The sequence below is a fragment of the Harpia harpyja genome, chromosome Z (assembly GCF_026419915.1).
Source record: "Harpia harpyja isolate bHarHar1 chromosome Z, bHarHar1 primary haplotype, whole genome shotgun sequence".
Classification (NCBI taxonomy): domain Eukaryota; kingdom Metazoa; phylum Chordata; class Aves; order Accipitriformes; family Accipitridae; genus Harpia; species Harpia harpyja.
In genome coordinates, this window is record NC_068969.1 from 2,403,737 (window position 1) to 2,421,711 (window position 17,975).

Below are 17,975 nucleotides of genomic sequence, written 5' to 3' on the forward strand. Positions count from 1 at the left end.
CAGTGGTCTTAAGGGCTACTGGGAACTTGTATGCATGCCGTCATGTCTCTCCTACACTGTTATGGACCCAAGAGCCTAAATTTCCATTATTCTGGTAAGTGTATTTAAACAACAATTTTTAAAGCAGCTGCCAGAAATCTCACCACAAGATAATCTCTGTCATCACCAGTATAGACACCCGAAGGCTGCTTGAGGCAGTTGCACATGATGTGGTTTTAAAGACATCTGAAATAGATCTGTATGTGATATAACCTTTCTTTCTGTTACTGATGATATGTTTGGGTTTTAACTAGAGATCTGGGAACAATCTGGCATTTTAAACAAATGCTTCTGCTAGAAAATGAAATTTATGCACCAGTTGGTTTTTTTTACCAGCTTAGACCCTTCATCAAATCTGGAGCCTGTCACTTCTCAAATAAGCATTAATAGTGGCCCTTACATCTGAAACTTAAGGTCATTTCTATTCCCAGTAGGATGGGGACCTAAAAATAAGCAGTATTTATCCTAAATATCCCAGTTCTGGCCAGGATGAATGCAATTCAATGAGCCTTTGCTAATGCAAACCAGACTTCTGCATGCTCATGGGATGCTGTCATTAATCCTTCGAGGACATAAATGTACAGCTGGCTTAGTTTACTGCCAGCATCTTTTTTTTTTTAATGGCTCTCCAGATATATGATGTTTAATGTATTCATGCCCTATTTCAAGGAATTTACAATCAAAACTGCAGGCAGAGCATGTTAAATCCTACCTTTAGCTGTTATTACCAGCCTAATCACTACACTGTATAAAAATTCACTCATAGAGGATTATTAGAGTCTCTCTCAGTTACTGAACAACATGGCACACTGCAGAGTGGCAAACGGTCATGTAATGAAAGATTGTTGCTAGTCCTTTCAAGTAATAAGTACAATCAAGATCGTTTTAAGAACCATAACTAATGGGTTGGAGGAAGAAGGGGTCTCTAAAGATAAATTTCAGGCTTGATGATAAAACAGTGTTGCACTTTGGACAGACAGTATTGATCCCCCCCCCCCCATTTAGTTGTTTAAAGTATCTACAGAAAACAAAACCAAGAAAAATCTACATTCACTACAAAGACCTACTACTGTGGTATTTTTTAGTCTGTCATCTCTGATGAAACAGTGTCTTTAGAATCTGTGTGAGATATATAGACAAACACCAGTCTGTTCAATAGTTTTAACTCAAGCAACAAAAAAAACCCCATCAGGCTTTATTCTGGGACTAAGCTGAAAGAAACCCCGAAACACTGCAGCATATCAGTCCTGTTTCTGCTCTGATTTCAGTAGGACTATTTCAGATCTACAAAGCCTTTTACGCTTGCTCTAATGGAAACTTTAAAAAGTAGAATATGCCATGCCTGAAATGTTTCCATGAAATTCTGGTGTGTAGCTAGTATAGCTTTAAAAATTAAAACAGCAGCATTGCCAGCCAAGTGGTATGGATAAAAGGTTTTTTGTTTTACATGCTTTTGGATTGTGAGGATTTTGAACTTTTATTTCATATATCTCTTGAAACATAAAGTTGCTAATTACTAAAAATCCAGCAGTAAAGCTCAGGAATATATTCTGCTTTCATTTTTTTACCCATTTCTGTATTAGAAACGAGCCCAGAGTATACTATCCCTAACATTCTCAAATACAAACAACATACTGTGAAGGCCAAATCCATCTTCCTGCTGTTTGGCTTTATTAAATACAGAAGGTGACAGTAAAATTAAGCTCAAATTTCCTCTCAAGGATTTAAAAATTTAAGGGTTTCTTCCTCAAAAATTGTCATCCCACATGCTATTTTCTAATGGGCCACCTCCACCTACCTAAGACTACACAGACTAACAAGCTTCCTAATCCATCCATCAATCAACTGGAACATTTTTCTAGTGTGACTATACTTGCTTTTAAGGTGGAAAATTACGAACTTCCCCCTCCCTTTTCAGTGCTCACAGTGAAAGTTAGAACAGCTTCTCCATGACGTTGGGAACTTCATGGGAGTTTGAAGATGGGTCAGAAAGGAACTTCGATGTGAAATTTCTAGAAGGTTTTCATTAACAAGTATTCCTGCATGTCAAACTTTATCCTAACCTGTCTTCCTTCTAATACAGAAATCTCAGGATTTGAAACTGTATTGTAGAATGTCAAAGAGCCGAGGGAAAAGTTTACGCCTTTTATTGGATGCAAAAGGAATGGATCAGCATTAGAAAGTTTGGGATCTTATCCAAGGCTGAGGCATATGAGAAGTTTTCCAGAAGAGTTGCCCAGGGCAATGAAGTGGAAATAGAAAATATGGTGTAAAAACCTTGTTGCAGAAGTTTAAATATTAGTCACCTACTGTCAACTAAAATGAAAGGCTAAATATATTTTTATAAATACCTAAGGTTTTTAATTCTACTATAGCCCTATGATGTTAAATTTAATCATTGTTTTTACAGTAAGATAATACAACTGGTATCACCTACCATTTCAAACAACTGCATTTATTTTAAGTCTTCCTCCTAGTGCTATGTTACAGAGAACTTCTGAGAACTGCTTCCTGTTTTTCATACAGATTTCCCTCTTTTCCTGTGGAAATCTATTGAGGAAACTCTATGAAAACAAAAGGAAGTATCTGTTTCTAAATACCTGTAAGATTGTCCAAAATAATCATCTTTACCCACAGTGGGGCTCCTGTTAAGGGTAGGGGCTGCATATGATGTGAGTAGTGCAGTGTCCCACGGAGGTAACTGCGAGCCCTCAAACAAGCTGCATCCAGCTCAGATGCAGCAGGGCTGCCGCATGGAAGGGAGTCCAATAAAGATTTGTTAGAATAATTTAGAGTAATGCTGATCAGGAAAACATGAATCCCAGTTACCCAACCTTCCTATAAGGAATTTTCCTAGTAACAACTTCCATCTGCCTAGTAACAACTTCCATCCTCTGTTCTTCACCTCATTTATTAGCTCTCCTACTTGAGAGGAACCATAGGGCTGCACTACCGTCTGTGATGTCTACATATGACCAGCCATTATTCAGGCAGTAAGACACAGTAGCACTGAGCCATGTATGATTAAAAACCTTACCTACACAATGTACCTTTCTTAATAACCTAATATTAGTAAGTTCTATAATACCTTAAATATACAGCAGCCAAAACAGAATTGCGCTCAGAATTAGTTTTGCATCATTTCAATTACCTTTAAGGTAGCTCTCACTTGCTTTAAACATCTAAGTTTCTAGACTGTGGAGCTAGAAAATCCAAAACAAAAGTAGAAAATGTACTTGAAATATATTTCAACGTAATTTAGTGTCTGTTTCTGGTTTCTGACAACCTGCTAGGCTCCACAGAATCTAGATGAAATTTACTGCCCAAGTACTGCAGTTCAGCTGCATGGCTGAGCATTTCAAAGAGAAGCTGAGCCGCAGGCATTGTTAAAAGATGGAAGGTGGTTTTGTTTCAATTTTCATACCCTTATTAAATAATCTATATGCAATTTCCAGGGCAGTAACTACTTACTCAATCAAGTTTCCTGGTTGTTCAGTTAAAGTATAGCTGAAAAAAAGAGTGTGGGTGGTGATGGAATGAGAGTTATTGTACGTTACTAATAAAATCTACCTGCTCCTTTGTCCTGCAAAAAGAAGTCCTATTATCCCTTACATTGTAGTTCTTTTCAAGGGCTCCCATCAGGATTTCATTGTACCATTGTCCTAATTAACAGGGAACACACCTCACCCTGGACGGCTCTGAAGGGTCTACGTACATGCAATTTAGAACATTATCCCAGCTGCACAATATCAGTGCTGGATAAATTACAATACTAGGTTTCACTCTTCCTAATAGAGACTGTTATTGATCTTGTTTTTATCCCAGTAATACCTACTAATTTCAAACAGGTTAGCTCACAATTCCCTTACACTGACACAACATACATTTATGGTAAATTACGTTATTAACATCCTACACCAACAGTCCTGTGATCTAAAAACACAGCCACATTTTTAAAAATACATCCATGTGAAGAAGGTATCAGAAAACTGGCCTTAATAGTGCAAGAAAATTTTAAGAAATGAGAAAGCATAAAGATCTGGCCAATAAACCATTAGTATCAAGCAACACTGTCCACTGCCAGGGACTCAGCTAATGCTAATATGACCATGATTACATTTTTTAGTCTGTCTTTCCTGGCCTGCTGTGTACCCAAGTTAAACTTCTTAAACATCTTTTAATGTATGCTTATCCCCATAGTCTAGCCGCTTAACTGTTTTAGTTTATAGTACCTTGAAATACCATATTTTGTTTAGTGGAAGTCATCTGTAAAACCTGGAGATTTTATATATACTCACACATTAGCCTGTCCTGCATTTATGGCATCTAGTTTTTCAGAGAGAAAAACAAGTTAGTCACACCTTTTTTCCTCCAGTAAATATTTGTATTAATTTATGTTGACTTTCTACAAATCCTCAATAGTGTTGCATATGGCCACCCCACAAATTCCAGGTGATTCTAACTGATAGAATAGGGTGCTTTTCCCAGGGGAGTACTAAAGATTCCCTAAGCCCCATATGAATCTCAATTTTATGTTATTGAACTTCGTGGAAATGAATACAGTATAGTCCTATTACAGAAACTTCTAAAGCAAAAGCCTGAGGAAAGCTGTTAAATGAACTTGTATAAAACATAACCTGAACTTGGATGAAGTCAATTATTTGAAAATGGTAATACTAAAATCTTTGCTTACTAAAAAGTTTAGGGAGGTGTGTAACTTTATATAAGGATTGCAACTGATAAAATGAAAGTAAAATGTAATTAAACTGTCTTTATGTCAATGACACTATATATTTGTTTAAAATTATGCACTTGCTTAAGTACTCTGATGTAGTAAGAAAGATATTACATCAGGTTTAAACTTAGATAAAGTTTAAGTAAATTTGGTGATAAATACACTGCAAACCTGCTTGGTCTGAGGTTCAAGAGAGAAAGAAATTGGAAGTACTGCTGAGACAAGCAGAGGTCCACCCATGGAGAAAGCAGATGAGCCAGAGTGCTAAACATACAGTGTCAGAAACCAGTTCTTACATGCAGGGAGCAGCTGCGTATGGTTATGTTACATTTTTGTCATTGGTTTTCTACCTCCAAATAATGTTTCTTATTCAACTATATAACCAATAAAAGACTAAATAAAAACTGCTATATATGCTGCCAAAATATACCTAGGACCCTAGTAAACGCAGGCAATCTTTTCTGATCTCTATGAACTGGCAAATAACTTATGAACATTTGGGAAGGAAAGTAATTAATTTGGGATTACTGTAAAGGCAGTGTTATTTTTTGCAAGTCACCTGCCAGAACAAAAAAGGCTTCAAGAAAGCAAAGGACAGGCTGCTTTCAGGAAACTTAAAACTGTTTCAAAAAAGCAGGCACAGAGCTTAAGTATGAAGGAGCTTGCAGAATTATACAGTATCTACTAGAGAAATAGCACTCTCTGAAGATCTAAGGATGTTTTTACAAACATCAGTGAAACAGAAAACACAACAGCATGAGGTAATTGTTATTCTTGTTTCCTGATACAGGATCTGAGGAACATGGAAGTTGCAACTTCCCCATGTTCACAGCAGACTGTTGCTGGCACTGACACTTCAGGCTCAGGTCTCGCAGTAACTACGTGTTCCCTTTGCACTCTGAACTTCTGGGCTCAGCGATAACTGCAGGACAGCTCTCAAATGCGGAGCACTTGGGAACTTGCAGGCACCAAACGACTAGACAGGCCTTTATGCAATTGTCCTGTGAGAGCTTAAGAAATATCTTGGATGCAAAATCAATGGTTGCAGCCCCTCCTGTTAACATACATTAATGACCTATTTTCCCAAATGCTTAGTAAGAGCTGGTCAGAAATAAGTTGCAGCCAGCTTAAGGCACGCTGTTGCTGTTAATGAGCCATCTTCCTTTTCTGTCACTCCAGGTCCATGAGGCTCTAAATCTATGAAGTTCTGAAATAAGTCCTGAAGGAATTTACATGCCAGTAAATAGGTACTTTCAGAGTTTATAGCGTGTTCGGCGATACCTGCAGTTTTGCATACATCAAACAGAGAACTGAAAAACTGTTTTGTCAGACGTTTTAAGCTCTAACAGTTGAATTCAGTAGGATCTCCACCCCACTGATAAGTACTCCCTGACTCTGTTTAGGAAGAACACTTTTATCTAGGAGACATTAAAAGGATCACTGGACATTTGATCTTTACTGACATACACTTTAGCATGCAGGAGATAACAGAAGGATTCCTTGGGATTAAATAGCACACGTCTACGTGAAGGAATACATGAGGGGGCTTGGTATACAAGCAATGGCAGAAGGAAATTATCTATAAGACCACAGCTCTGCTGCTCTTCTTTCTCTGGCTTATATGCCTTATATCAAGTATCTCAGTTATAGCTATCAGTGTTTTAGAATTTCATGGTATTTTAGTTATTAGTTTTTGGTTGTAGGCTTTCAAGCATCTTTCTGTAAAACACAAGTCAGGGTACCAGGAGAGAGAAAATTCTAAAAATAAAAGGTTGGAGATCAAGAAGGACAAACAGACTTAGGAGAATACATACACACAACTCATGCATACGCAGTTATGTGGGGGTGGGTGGGTGTTTGTTTTCACATGCCTCTGTTGCTATTTCTTATGGGCTGGGCTAAAAGGAGATCTCAAAAAAACGCCCAGAGAGAGGTTTTGCCAATGGGACTGCCCACCTGACTAGAAGTAGAGAGGGCTGGAAATCACAGAATCATAGAATACCAGGTTGGAGGGGACCTCAAGGATCATCTGGTCTAACCTTTTTTGGCAAAAGCACAGTCTTGAGTCAGAATGTGTTCTCACATGAGCTTCAGCCTCACTTCAGACCCATACTTCTTGATAAGCTGGAGAAGTAAATTGTTTGCACTGCTTGTCTGAAATGGACTTGCCAATACAGTCTTCAGCAAACTCCAGGCAGAAGGATATGTGTCCTGTCCTAGAGCAGGGTTGGAGGATGTTGACCTGAGGAAGGGCACCCACAAGATGTAAAGTAACTTTGCGGAAAGCGGCCTGGTGCAGACCCAAGAGCTAAAGTGGCAGCCAGCAGGCTGGATCCAGGCCACCAGGCGATGCCATCCAGCCCTCTCTGCTGTTCTAGCTGGGAAAGAGCTGCTATGGAAAACAGCTGAAATGGCTGGTATGGCATGGGGTGAAGACCAACAGCAGAAGTCTTCTTAATTCACCTACAACATAGCTAGATACTCTGAATTACTGCTGTACCCACATGGCCTATTAGGAAGTTCCACAAAGGGTATTTGGCTCTGTGCTGAAATTAGCCATATTGTTGTTGTTTAACTAACAGTCAGTGAGTCAGTGCAATATTGAATAAAGCCCTTCTGGTCCTTCAGATATCCCTCAGTATTGTCTCTTAAGACACAGACTGCTATGCTGCTTAGCCTTATTGTGGGGTCTAGCACCAGTCCCAAGTCCACATACACTCTGTTGAGTCTTGTGGGCTTTTGGAATAATTCTGACATAGCCCACTTAACACAAACTTCAGTTATACTAAATTAAAGTAATTGTTCCAATATGGAAGGAAGGCAAAATCAAGAGCAGAGCTGTGTGACAGATTAGAGGGATTAATGGATCTATGACTTCCATTTCCATGACTAGGTAGAAAGTTGAATCCAGGTTTTTAATTCAGACTTCCAAGAAATCTTGTGCAAGCTTTAGCAAGTAGCTTTTGATCTAATAGTTCAGTCAAGAACAAGTGATACTTAAATTCCTCTAGCTTTATTTAGGTCTGCATTGTGTGCATCCAAACTCTAGACTTTCACTGCAAATATCTGAATTTTTAGCTAGCAGGGCGTGGCAATAGAGTTCTTCATTCCAGTGGAACAACATCTGGAAATCATTTCCTTTATTTTGTCACAAAAGAATTCATAAAGGGGCAGGAATATCTGAATGACATAATTCCAAAGTGATGTATGTTTCTCCTGGATACTGCAGTGACTGTTAACCATAAAATACCCCACACAGAGCAAAAAGCAGTCTGGTTCATCAAGCATATACTCAAGAACTACTGTCTTGCAATATAATCCCTTGCTAGGCACAGGATTTATAAAAGCACTATAATTGCCTCATCTGTTTAGCCTAATTTTCAAATGTTATTTTCCATGGAGCAGCCTAAATGACTAATAGTTTTTTAATAATGGTAAACTAAAGTTTCAAGGCCAAAAAAGGTTAAGGAAAACACCAAACAGTGAGTCTCAGAGGTCTTGAGCTGCATTTCAGAGCTGAAAGGAATGTATTCTGCAAGTCACAGAATGAAACCTGCCCGTGCAGTTTTAATCCAGCTGCCTTAGTCATTTTTTTTGCAAGAAATTTATGTATGTATGAGTGTGTGTATCCATGCATAAGAGCACCTATTTTGTACTTAGGTGGGTCTTGCTTAACGCACTGGTATTCATCTTAACTGTAAATGTGGCCTTAACCGTTATGTTGAAAATGAATTATTAAGTTTTTAGCATACTCTTCTTCACAGTATAATATACCAGACTAGAAAGATTACATTCAAAATTTTCTGCTAATTTTAGGTGCCTACTCTGACTTATCTCAATGTTTACAGTACCTAGTATTTCAGAGCAAACCACACAAATCATAACTTCCATGATCCCATGCTTCAGCTGCAGTTCTCATGCCCCATAGTCTCAAATTCTATGCAAAAAAAAAAAAATCAGGACCCAATTATTATCTGTACACACGTAACATGGTAATTATGAGTAGAAAGCCTAACTAAAGTAATTTGCCTAGCATTATGCACGGTCTCTGGCAGAGACAGGAGTAGAATCTATTTCCTCAAAGGAGGATTTAGTTGCTTCAACAAGGACGCTATCCATTCTGTTCCTGTGTGTCTCACCCGACTTGCTACTTGTAGCTTCTGCAGTAGATAAGAAAGGAACCTCCTGGCAGAAGTTTCCTTCTCCCTAAAGTTGTTGTCCATCCACAGAAGTCATTCATTCCCTGCCTTGAATGAGGCAAAGGTCACATAGGAAAAACAGACTGTGATTTTACAAAACACAACTATATTGTAATGCATGTGCTCCAGGGGTTAAGGCAACCTCCTGACATCTTGTAAGTTGAGAACCTTAAAAAAAACTAAATACACTTAACACACAAGAGTTTGTATAGAGTAGCATCATCATGACATCTGTGTTTTCCACCAACGGGGTCAGATTCTCTACATTCTCTGCATAGATTTCTGCTCTGAGTTAACTGAGCAACTGACAGCAAAGTAAATTATCATTCTCCATGTGGACCTGCAGTGGGGGAGGGAGGAGAAACTAATTTGTGGATGGTTTTCCCAAACATTTACTGATAGGAGAGTAATGGCAAGACTTCAAGAACTTGGATAGCATCCCAAATTTTATCAGGGAGTGTGTTTGGCCCTTAAGCACTTTTTTTCTGCATATTTCATCTTCTGTCCCTTTATCTCTACCCCAATTCTGTCTCCTTTCTCCACGTTCAAGTCTGCTGTTGCTGTAATTCTCATTCTTACTTTAACCACTGTATGTATTGAGAGCTTAATTCAATCACATGTTTCCATCAGCAGTAAAACCCGATCAAAAGGTCTTTCGACCCACTTGCTGCTGTCGCAGCCCTGCATTTTACCATCCCCTGAAAGATGCAACTCTTAGGGCTATGCACTGATCCAAATCTTAAACTTCTCTCCAAAAATGAGAGAGGGATGAGATATTTTAAACACACCTCATTTCATAAATCCAGTTCACAGCAGCACAAGCACTTGCACAACTAGAGCATATAGGATCAGGTATGAGAAGATGCAGAATGGGAGCAAGGTTTAAAGGAGAGAGATAGTAAAGAGGGAGTTTTTCTTCCAAATTTATTTAGGACTACTCCTTCAGGCATAAAAAGCTCTTCTGGTCTTTCCTATATGTCAAAGCCACCGCTCCCTGTGCTAGTGTCCTTATCAGGAAGAGCACTGAGAGTGCAAGAGGGAAAATATTCCTGACCCTATTCTCGGTTGTTAGTGCCAGCTTGCCTAGCATAAACAGATTCACAATTGTTGGCAATGTTTTTTTTCATGGCCATGGACTGGAGCATGTTCAATACTTCAAAGCTCTTAAAAACAGTCAGTGCTCTAGACAAAGGAGATACAAGGCCTTTCAGAAATGCATTTACTTTTGTTATTCTTGCTTACCTGAAACCTAAAAGATCAGCCTAAGAAACATTTGGATTGTGAGAAATTCAACCCAAATGGCATGGGAAAGCAATATGCAACAGAAGATCTTTGCATCTAAATCTCTGAGAATCAAAAATGTCAGGAACACCAAGGTACCACCCAGGAAATACATTTTTCTAATCTGATCTCAGATTTTAAGAAGCAGAGTAACAAGAAAGCAGTTGACAAATGAACAGTAAAGACCTGTACTAAGAGTAGCTAATTTCTGAAAAACAATTTCTCCCAAACAGTCTGAGCTTACAGAAGTTGCTCTTTGGAATGGGACAGTATGGAATATAAAAGGCACGTTTCTATTCTGTAATTTCACTATGTCTGCACAAAGGTTTGAGCTGTCTGAAAAATGCTTGAATTATAGGAAGAGCACTGCATGACAGCAAGGCATAACTCTGCTACTATCTGCTACATGTGACAATATCATTGCCAGATTTGCCTATTTATATACAATGTGCAGAAAGATGGAGAGATTCTGCAAGAAAACACATTGCCATCAGCAAAATGATTTTTTTTCTAGAGGATGGTGATTTTGGCAAGAAAATGAAAATCATCAGCCAGTAACAGGAAACCTCTCAGAACTGTAACCAGTATTATAGAGGCTCTTTAACTACAAACTTCTTATATCTGTATAAAATTAGGATATTTGGTCATCTTTATTATAGCTACTAAAAATTCATACTTTTAAAAATGTATATTTAATGCTTTACAGTTCAAGCTATTTAAAACCTGAGATTAAGCAATTTAAAACCTGAACTGATCATAGAAAGTTCGTTCATATGATTTCTGTTGCAGAGGGGTTCACAGCTTACAGCACCAACCAAAGACAGGTGAATTCAGAAAACCTACACAGACACTTAGCTCAGTGTGAAAACATATTTGATCTGAATGCTAAATGAAAAGTCGTAAATAAATCAGAAATATGCACACCTTCTAAACTCTGTAGATCCCTGTAAGGGATCAGCCAAAACTGAAACCATTCCAAGTTCCCTGAACCCTGGCAGTTTGGGTAAAATAGTACAAAAATAAAAATCACACCTCATTTTGGTTAAAAAACACAAGTCATACACTTTTAAAATAAAGTATAGCTTAGTTTGTATAACTATACTTAGGGCAATGTACATATTCACACAGCTGTTTGATATGCTCCAAATAAGTCTCTAAAAGAGACTAGTTAAAGGTCTATGAATGCAAAGCTAAATAATTCCTCAGAGTTATTTTATGATTAGTCAGGAATTATTTAAGTTAAAGACTTGTTTAGCATGAGAAGCAGGTGGTTTTTGCTGCAGTTAGAAGTTTCCATGACAATAACAGGAGAGCCAATTAAAAGCCAATTAGTCATGGACATTACTTTAAGGTCCAGTACTTTGCAAACTCTCCCCTCTTCAATTTTCCTTCTCTCGAGCTGCCCATTATCCTCAGTACAAAGACTTTAAAATGAATGTGGACTGTTTGCCTGTCTCCATGGAAGCCTTGCCACACTGCACCATACACAAACACTTCCCAGGCATCTTCAGCACTACTTTCCCCTCTGATCTTTGCCCTAAACAAATGTGCTGTTTATTCACTCTTCTCATTTATGAAGATCCATTTGATGCTCTATGAATACTAATGAGAAAAGAATTAAACCCATGTTTAAGAATGAGTGAAGATTCCTCCTTTTAGTATTTACCATGACAGCAAAAGCATACCAGTTGGCCTCTTCCGTTATGCTCTTCTTTAAATCCTGAAACATCTGCCACTTGAAAATTAAGAGTGCAGATCTGGCATGAAAGAAAATAAAAAGCTCCCAGATAGGAAAAAATGACCTAGTGGTTAAATCACATGATGAGAAATCAGGAGATCATGGTGTTTCATTGTTCTGCTACCAAAGAGTGCCACCATGACTCCATTCATGCCTCCATCACCTCACTCAAGAATAAGGATGAAACGCTCTGTATTTCAATGATGTGAACCAAGGAGCATGAAGCAACCCTAAGAAATTAAACCTTCTCTACTGTTTGGTTGCACCTGCTTTAAAGACCAAAAACCAGAGAAAATCCAGTCAGAAATTTGAAATATCCTCCAAAGTGAATGTAGGATCCTATATTGATGGCAAAATTAAAAGAAGAAAATGGCCCCTTTATTCCAATAGACACAAAGATTCATTAGTATCCTTAATGCTATTTTTCTAGTTCCGTGCAACATTTCTGATTAGAACCTTCTTCAACCTATCTCATGTTTAGTTTCTAATTGTAATTTAAAGGAATGGTAGGTTTTCCCTTGCAGCTACAGGAACAGTATCAGCAGCCGCCTTCCCCCCACCCCCTCACAATTTCTGTATAGCCAAAAAGATATCTAGCTCCACCTCCTGATCTTTGGCACCAAACTTGGCAGATTATTGCCTTAAATTGTTTTTGGATGACATGAATGAAAACCAACTGTGTTTATACATCCCTCTTTGGCACTCTATTGAGCAGGACACTCCCCTTTACCTCTGTCACTAGGCTGTTGGTCCTGTCCTTTCCTGCCATGTTCTCTTGTCACTACCATGAATAAACCAGTGCCCAGCATCACATTATACTGGACTCCTGGCAAGACATACCAAACCAACAAATTTCCAGTTTTGTTATTTCCAACAAGTCCTTGACATTATATATTAGCTGATCAAATATAAAATCTCTTGGGTTTTTTTTAAATTTCCGTATCTACTCATGCTGCTGCTTGCTTTTTTTTTTCCCTTCATTTTTATCTGGCATGGATGAGCTCTGAAATTCCAGCTTGTCTGGCCACATGTTCCTTCACACACATTTAAAATCTGCCCCATTCCTAAACATCTTGAAATAATTTCCATGTGTGGTTCTAGAAAATAAGGCTGTGTCTTAACCTGTGCTGCCTTCTTACTTATGGCATGTCATGGTTTAACCCCAGCCAGCACTAAGCACCACGCAGCCAATTGCTCACTCCTCCCAGCTCCCAGTGGGATGAGAGGAGAATTGAAAAAAAGAAGTAAGACTCATGGATTGAGATAAGAACAGTTTAATAACTACAGTAAAATAAAATAATAATAAAAATATAATAATAATAATAGTAATGAAAAGGAATATAAAAAAAAAAAAGAGAGAGGAATAAAGCCCAAGAAGATATAAGTGATGTCCAATGCAATTGCTCACCACCCACTGACTGATGCCCGAGCAGCAATCCGCCCCTCCCAGCCAACGCCCCCAGTTTCTGTACTGAGCATGACATTCCATGAGATGGAATATCCCTTTGGCTAGTTTGGGTCAGCTGTCCTGGCTGTGCTCCCTCCCAGCTTCTTGTGCACCTGCTTGCTGGCACAGCATGGGAAACTGAAAAATCCTTAACTTAGGCTAAGTGCTACTTAGCAACAACTAAACTATCAGTGTTTTATCAACATTATTCTCACACTAAATCCAAAACACACTGTACCAGCTAGTAAGAAGAAAATTAACTCTATCCCAGCTGAAACCAGGACAGGGTGTAAGGTACTCTAACTTTGCTGTATTTCTTCCGTTGGGGAAACTAAGGCACAAGGCGATTTGATGCAAATGATAGAGCCTGTGCCAGAACCAAGATTTAAATTCTGCAGCACCTGGGTCTGAAAGCCCTTGCTGAAAACTTACATTTCTTTCTAGTTTCCCAGATGAACATCTCCAGAGAAGACAGCCATGGCTGTCTTTAATCAATGTATTGGGCAGAAAGACATAATAAAGCATGCTGTCTGTATGGCTCCCTTAACTTCTCCACAGGAAGAGAGAGCTGATGAAGTCCTCTCAAGAAAATTACTATAGAATAATCAGAGTTTGTACTTGGTATTTCATCAACTAATTATAAGTTCCCTTACAAGAACTACAGTGAAGTGAAAGCTATTATTTAGGTCTGTCTTGAATCTCTTCTAAGTAGAGGGAGTCTGCTATTCTAAGTCCTGAATTAAATGGGAAGGGTTGTTTTTTTCCACCAAACTTCTTAATGTTCCTTGGACTGCAAGCTAAATTAAAACCAGGCTGCCAGATATAAGAAGTTAATACCACCAGCAGGTCTCCCATTAAACATCACAGCCTTTACCCACTTTTGCTAGAAAAGATTTTCATGATACTTGGAATATTCTCAGTGTTTTATGGGTTAAGATCTTAACCAAGTTTGAGACTACAATGAATATTCACTGAAATGTCAACATCTCTATTATGTGAACTAACTCTAGAAATCTCTGAAATCCAAACAGATCTAAATTATACTGCAGCTCAAAACTAAGAGAACAACCTGCACAATACCAGCTACAGTCCTCAAGAAACTATAAAGGATTCTTATTGAGTACCAGACCCCAAAATATTTTTGTCTTAAAATGAAGGAAATTGGTACACTCCTGAAAAATAAAATGCAACATTCTTGCAAAAGGAAATACTACTATATTCCACAGTAACTGTCCAGAACACTGAAGCTCTGTGATGCTTCCAGGAGCCCTCATTTTGAATACCCAAGCTTAACAGTGCTTTTTATTTGTGCACTACTCCCTAATTATTTTTTCCAGAACTAATGAAGCTAAATGACTAACCAGGCTCTATTCTGGAGACCGCTATTTCCCTTGACTTTACAGTAAATCCAGTTGTTGCTAAGCTAAATAATACCATAAACTGTAAATGAAATATGTCATTAGTTTTTATGCAGTTAGCTCTACTCAAGGGGGTAAAATAAGTGCCGGTTCCTAAGCACAGTTTACCTCAGCTTCTGTCCCTACAGATATTTTGAAATATCTGACTTTTGGTGCTGCTGTTAAATTCATGATCTTATTTACTTAGTATACTTTCACAAGCAACAAGGGAACTGATATTGGTATGGTTCTTCAGGAACTGACAGCAGCTGTGTTAGTTTAAACAAAAGCTGTTTGCAATACTTCTCTCTAACTTGGCATCAGCTTTTCTATTACTACATCTAAAGTCCTGTTTCTAGCAGTAGTTGAATTTACAGGCAGGAAGTACTTAGGTTAGTTCAAAAAGATCATGTTATACAACTTGTTTCAGTAGGACCAGTTTGCTAAGTGTTTTAACTCTCACTTTTTGTTGATGACTATTTAATGTGTTAAGTACAAGGAATATTCAATATTCACCAGACCAAAAATAATCTTAGGAAGAATTTGGAGGAAACTTAATTTGCTATAAAACTCCTGAATTTGCTTTGCTTGCTTCTGCATATAGATTCTTTGTGAATTACATGACAGCTCCTACTGGGAAAAGCATAACCATGTTATTATACAGTTTAATAGGAAAATATCCTGATGTAACTATTGAAAGTAAACTGTTTTCTAAATAGTAAAAAAGGAAGCGGTAGAAATGTAATATACATTTCTATAGAGTACATTACACAACATACACATGTAACGTCCACAAACTTGTAATGGCCTGGACTTGGTATCCAGTTAGCTCCATACCTGAGAGGTAGCTTATTCCTACCTCAGAGAACGTTTGATATAAGCTTTACACGTGTTGACTGATATGCTGAATTTCCATTTATCCAATGTAACTCTGAGTTTCTTGCTAAATTATAAGAGTCTAATTTCTTATATTCTTCATAGCTCTGATTTCAGTAACATTTTGTGGAATTAAGTTACATATTACGTATATTGTGTGAAAAACAAGAATCCTAAAATAAACCCAGTATTATGTGTTGCCTTTCAATTTCATAGACCCTATTTACTATTTTGCATGTAAATAGGAGTGTCTGAATTAATTTTCTTCTTCAACTGTATTGCATACTTCCATTCTATTTCCTCTAAAATCACGATACTGTCTTTCAGTACATACCTATGAAACGGCAGGTAGGAGAGCGAAACTGAACCAAACCAAATGTATTCCAATAAAAAGAGAGTAGTAGCTCCAATGGACTCATCACAACTGTCATTTCGCATTCCATTCCCATTCTTTCCAAAATGTAATATTTTATTAGATTGTTAGAAAACAAATCTGTGTTATTAGATTTGTTAGATTTTGTTTCGTGTACAGTAAAAGTTTCCATTTGACTACACCCAATGACTTGTACTGTCTGACCTGCTTGGGTCTTTTCTTGATAGGGTTAGGACATTTTCGACTCAACTACATGTAAATATATTCTGGATTTTTCCTCTAACATTTGCTACCCTGAATTTCCTTGAAGGTACTTTCCCAGTGCTGTCCATTTAGGTAACTATAAATTCCTCAGTCTGAACAATCATTGTCCTTCATTGAATTAAATTACTTTTTTCAAAATATATTTTGTTGGCAAGTTTAAGGATTCATATTCATCAGTTATATTATGTGATCTGTGTACCATCCCTTGAAAGCTGTTTCCTTTAAAACACATAGATGTAATATCCTCTACATTCCACTCGGAAAAACACATGATTTCAAATAAGATTGTCAGCAATTCAGAAGCCCATTGCCAAGATGCTTCTTACCTATAACTCACTGGTTTTCAGATGTGTCACTCTGTTTATGTATTATTCTTTTTGACTTTTCAGTCTCTGACACTACTTCATCTCCAGTACTTGGAAGACTTAGATCAAAACTGCCTGACATTTCTGAGGACCAGTCCAAGTGACCAGATGCAAGACTTGCTACCTTAGCTATGGTGTTATGGTGCCCATGGTAAAAACAAAGCATGCACTGCCGTATCACTGTCAGTGGGAGAGTTTATGGCCAGAGTAGGCTGTTCCCATACATAGTTTCTAGATGTCTTTGACCTGAACTAAAAGCTATAAGTAATGTTTAGTTCTTATTACCTAAAGAACAGCTGAAATCCACCTTCCTTTGATTCTTGGTGAAGCAATTGAGTGCAGCCCTCTGGGGTTCGATTTTACAGGCACTGAAGGTAGATACCCCTGTTCTTCTATAGCAAGTCTGAACAACTGCATTCAAAGTCATTCGTGTGCTACGCTGTTCACATTTATCTTGGTTTTTCAAATTTCCTACAAGTCCACTTTACTTTGCCCTTCTTTTCCAGGACGGAAGTTGTGAGATTTCAGCTTCCCTCAAGAAGCAGCCCAGATCAGAAGGAGGGAGCAGCCTTACCAGGTGGAAGATACTGCCTGTCTGTTGTGCAACAAGATCGACGATCTCCCACTGGTGGAGCTGGGATTTCTGAGAACGGTATCAAACCCAGTACCCGACTACTTTATTTCCTCACTGATCTGTGAGATCCTCAGCAGAAAAACTAGTATAGATATTAAACCACCAAAGCCACAAACCAATCCTAATGAATCTTGAAATCCTAAACCTAAATAAAAGGTAATACCCCAGCTTTCTACTTCTCACTCCCCACATAATTTTATGTTTAAAAGACTGAACATATCACTTAGAGCTATGATTAAAAACTGCTTTTTTCCATACGATTCACCTCACCAAAACCTTTTTCCTGGCTTAAAAGTAGGAAGTTTTCATTTCTTTATAAAGAAAAACTCAGAACTTCAGCTAAAATAATTTCCAAGGAAACCATGTGCAGTCAATATTCTGTACAGTCACACTCTTTGGAAACATCCTGGCTGCTTCAGTAACTCTGAAAAGGTCCAACCTGTTTAGCGCACATAATGCTAACTACTGCCATAACATTGCACACTTGCGATTTGTCGTGGGACTGCATGAAGCATTCTTTGAAAGTCTCCTAACTCCACTGGGTTTGCCAAGGCTGGCTCTCACTATCAATGACCTCGACTAGGCTTTTTGTAGAGCAGACAGTTACAAGGGCTCTCAAAGAGATGG

At 38.1% G+C, this 17,975-nt stretch overlaps 1 protein-coding gene across 3 annotated transcripts in view; it reads left to right on the forward strand.

Moving 5' to 3' along the window:
- Positions 1–17,975, forward strand: part of EFCC1 (EF-hand and coiled-coil domain containing 1) — a 58,785-nt gene that overhangs the window by 22,145 nt on the left and 18,665 nt on the right. For all 3 annotated transcript variants that reach the window (XM_052777043.1, XM_052777045.1, XM_052777042.1), the window contains exon 3: positions 17,221–17,366. In XM_052777043.1, the coding sequence (XP_052633003.1) occupies positions 17,221–17,366 (146 nt within the window). The remainder of the gene's footprint in view (positions 1–17,220; positions 17,367–17,975) is intronic.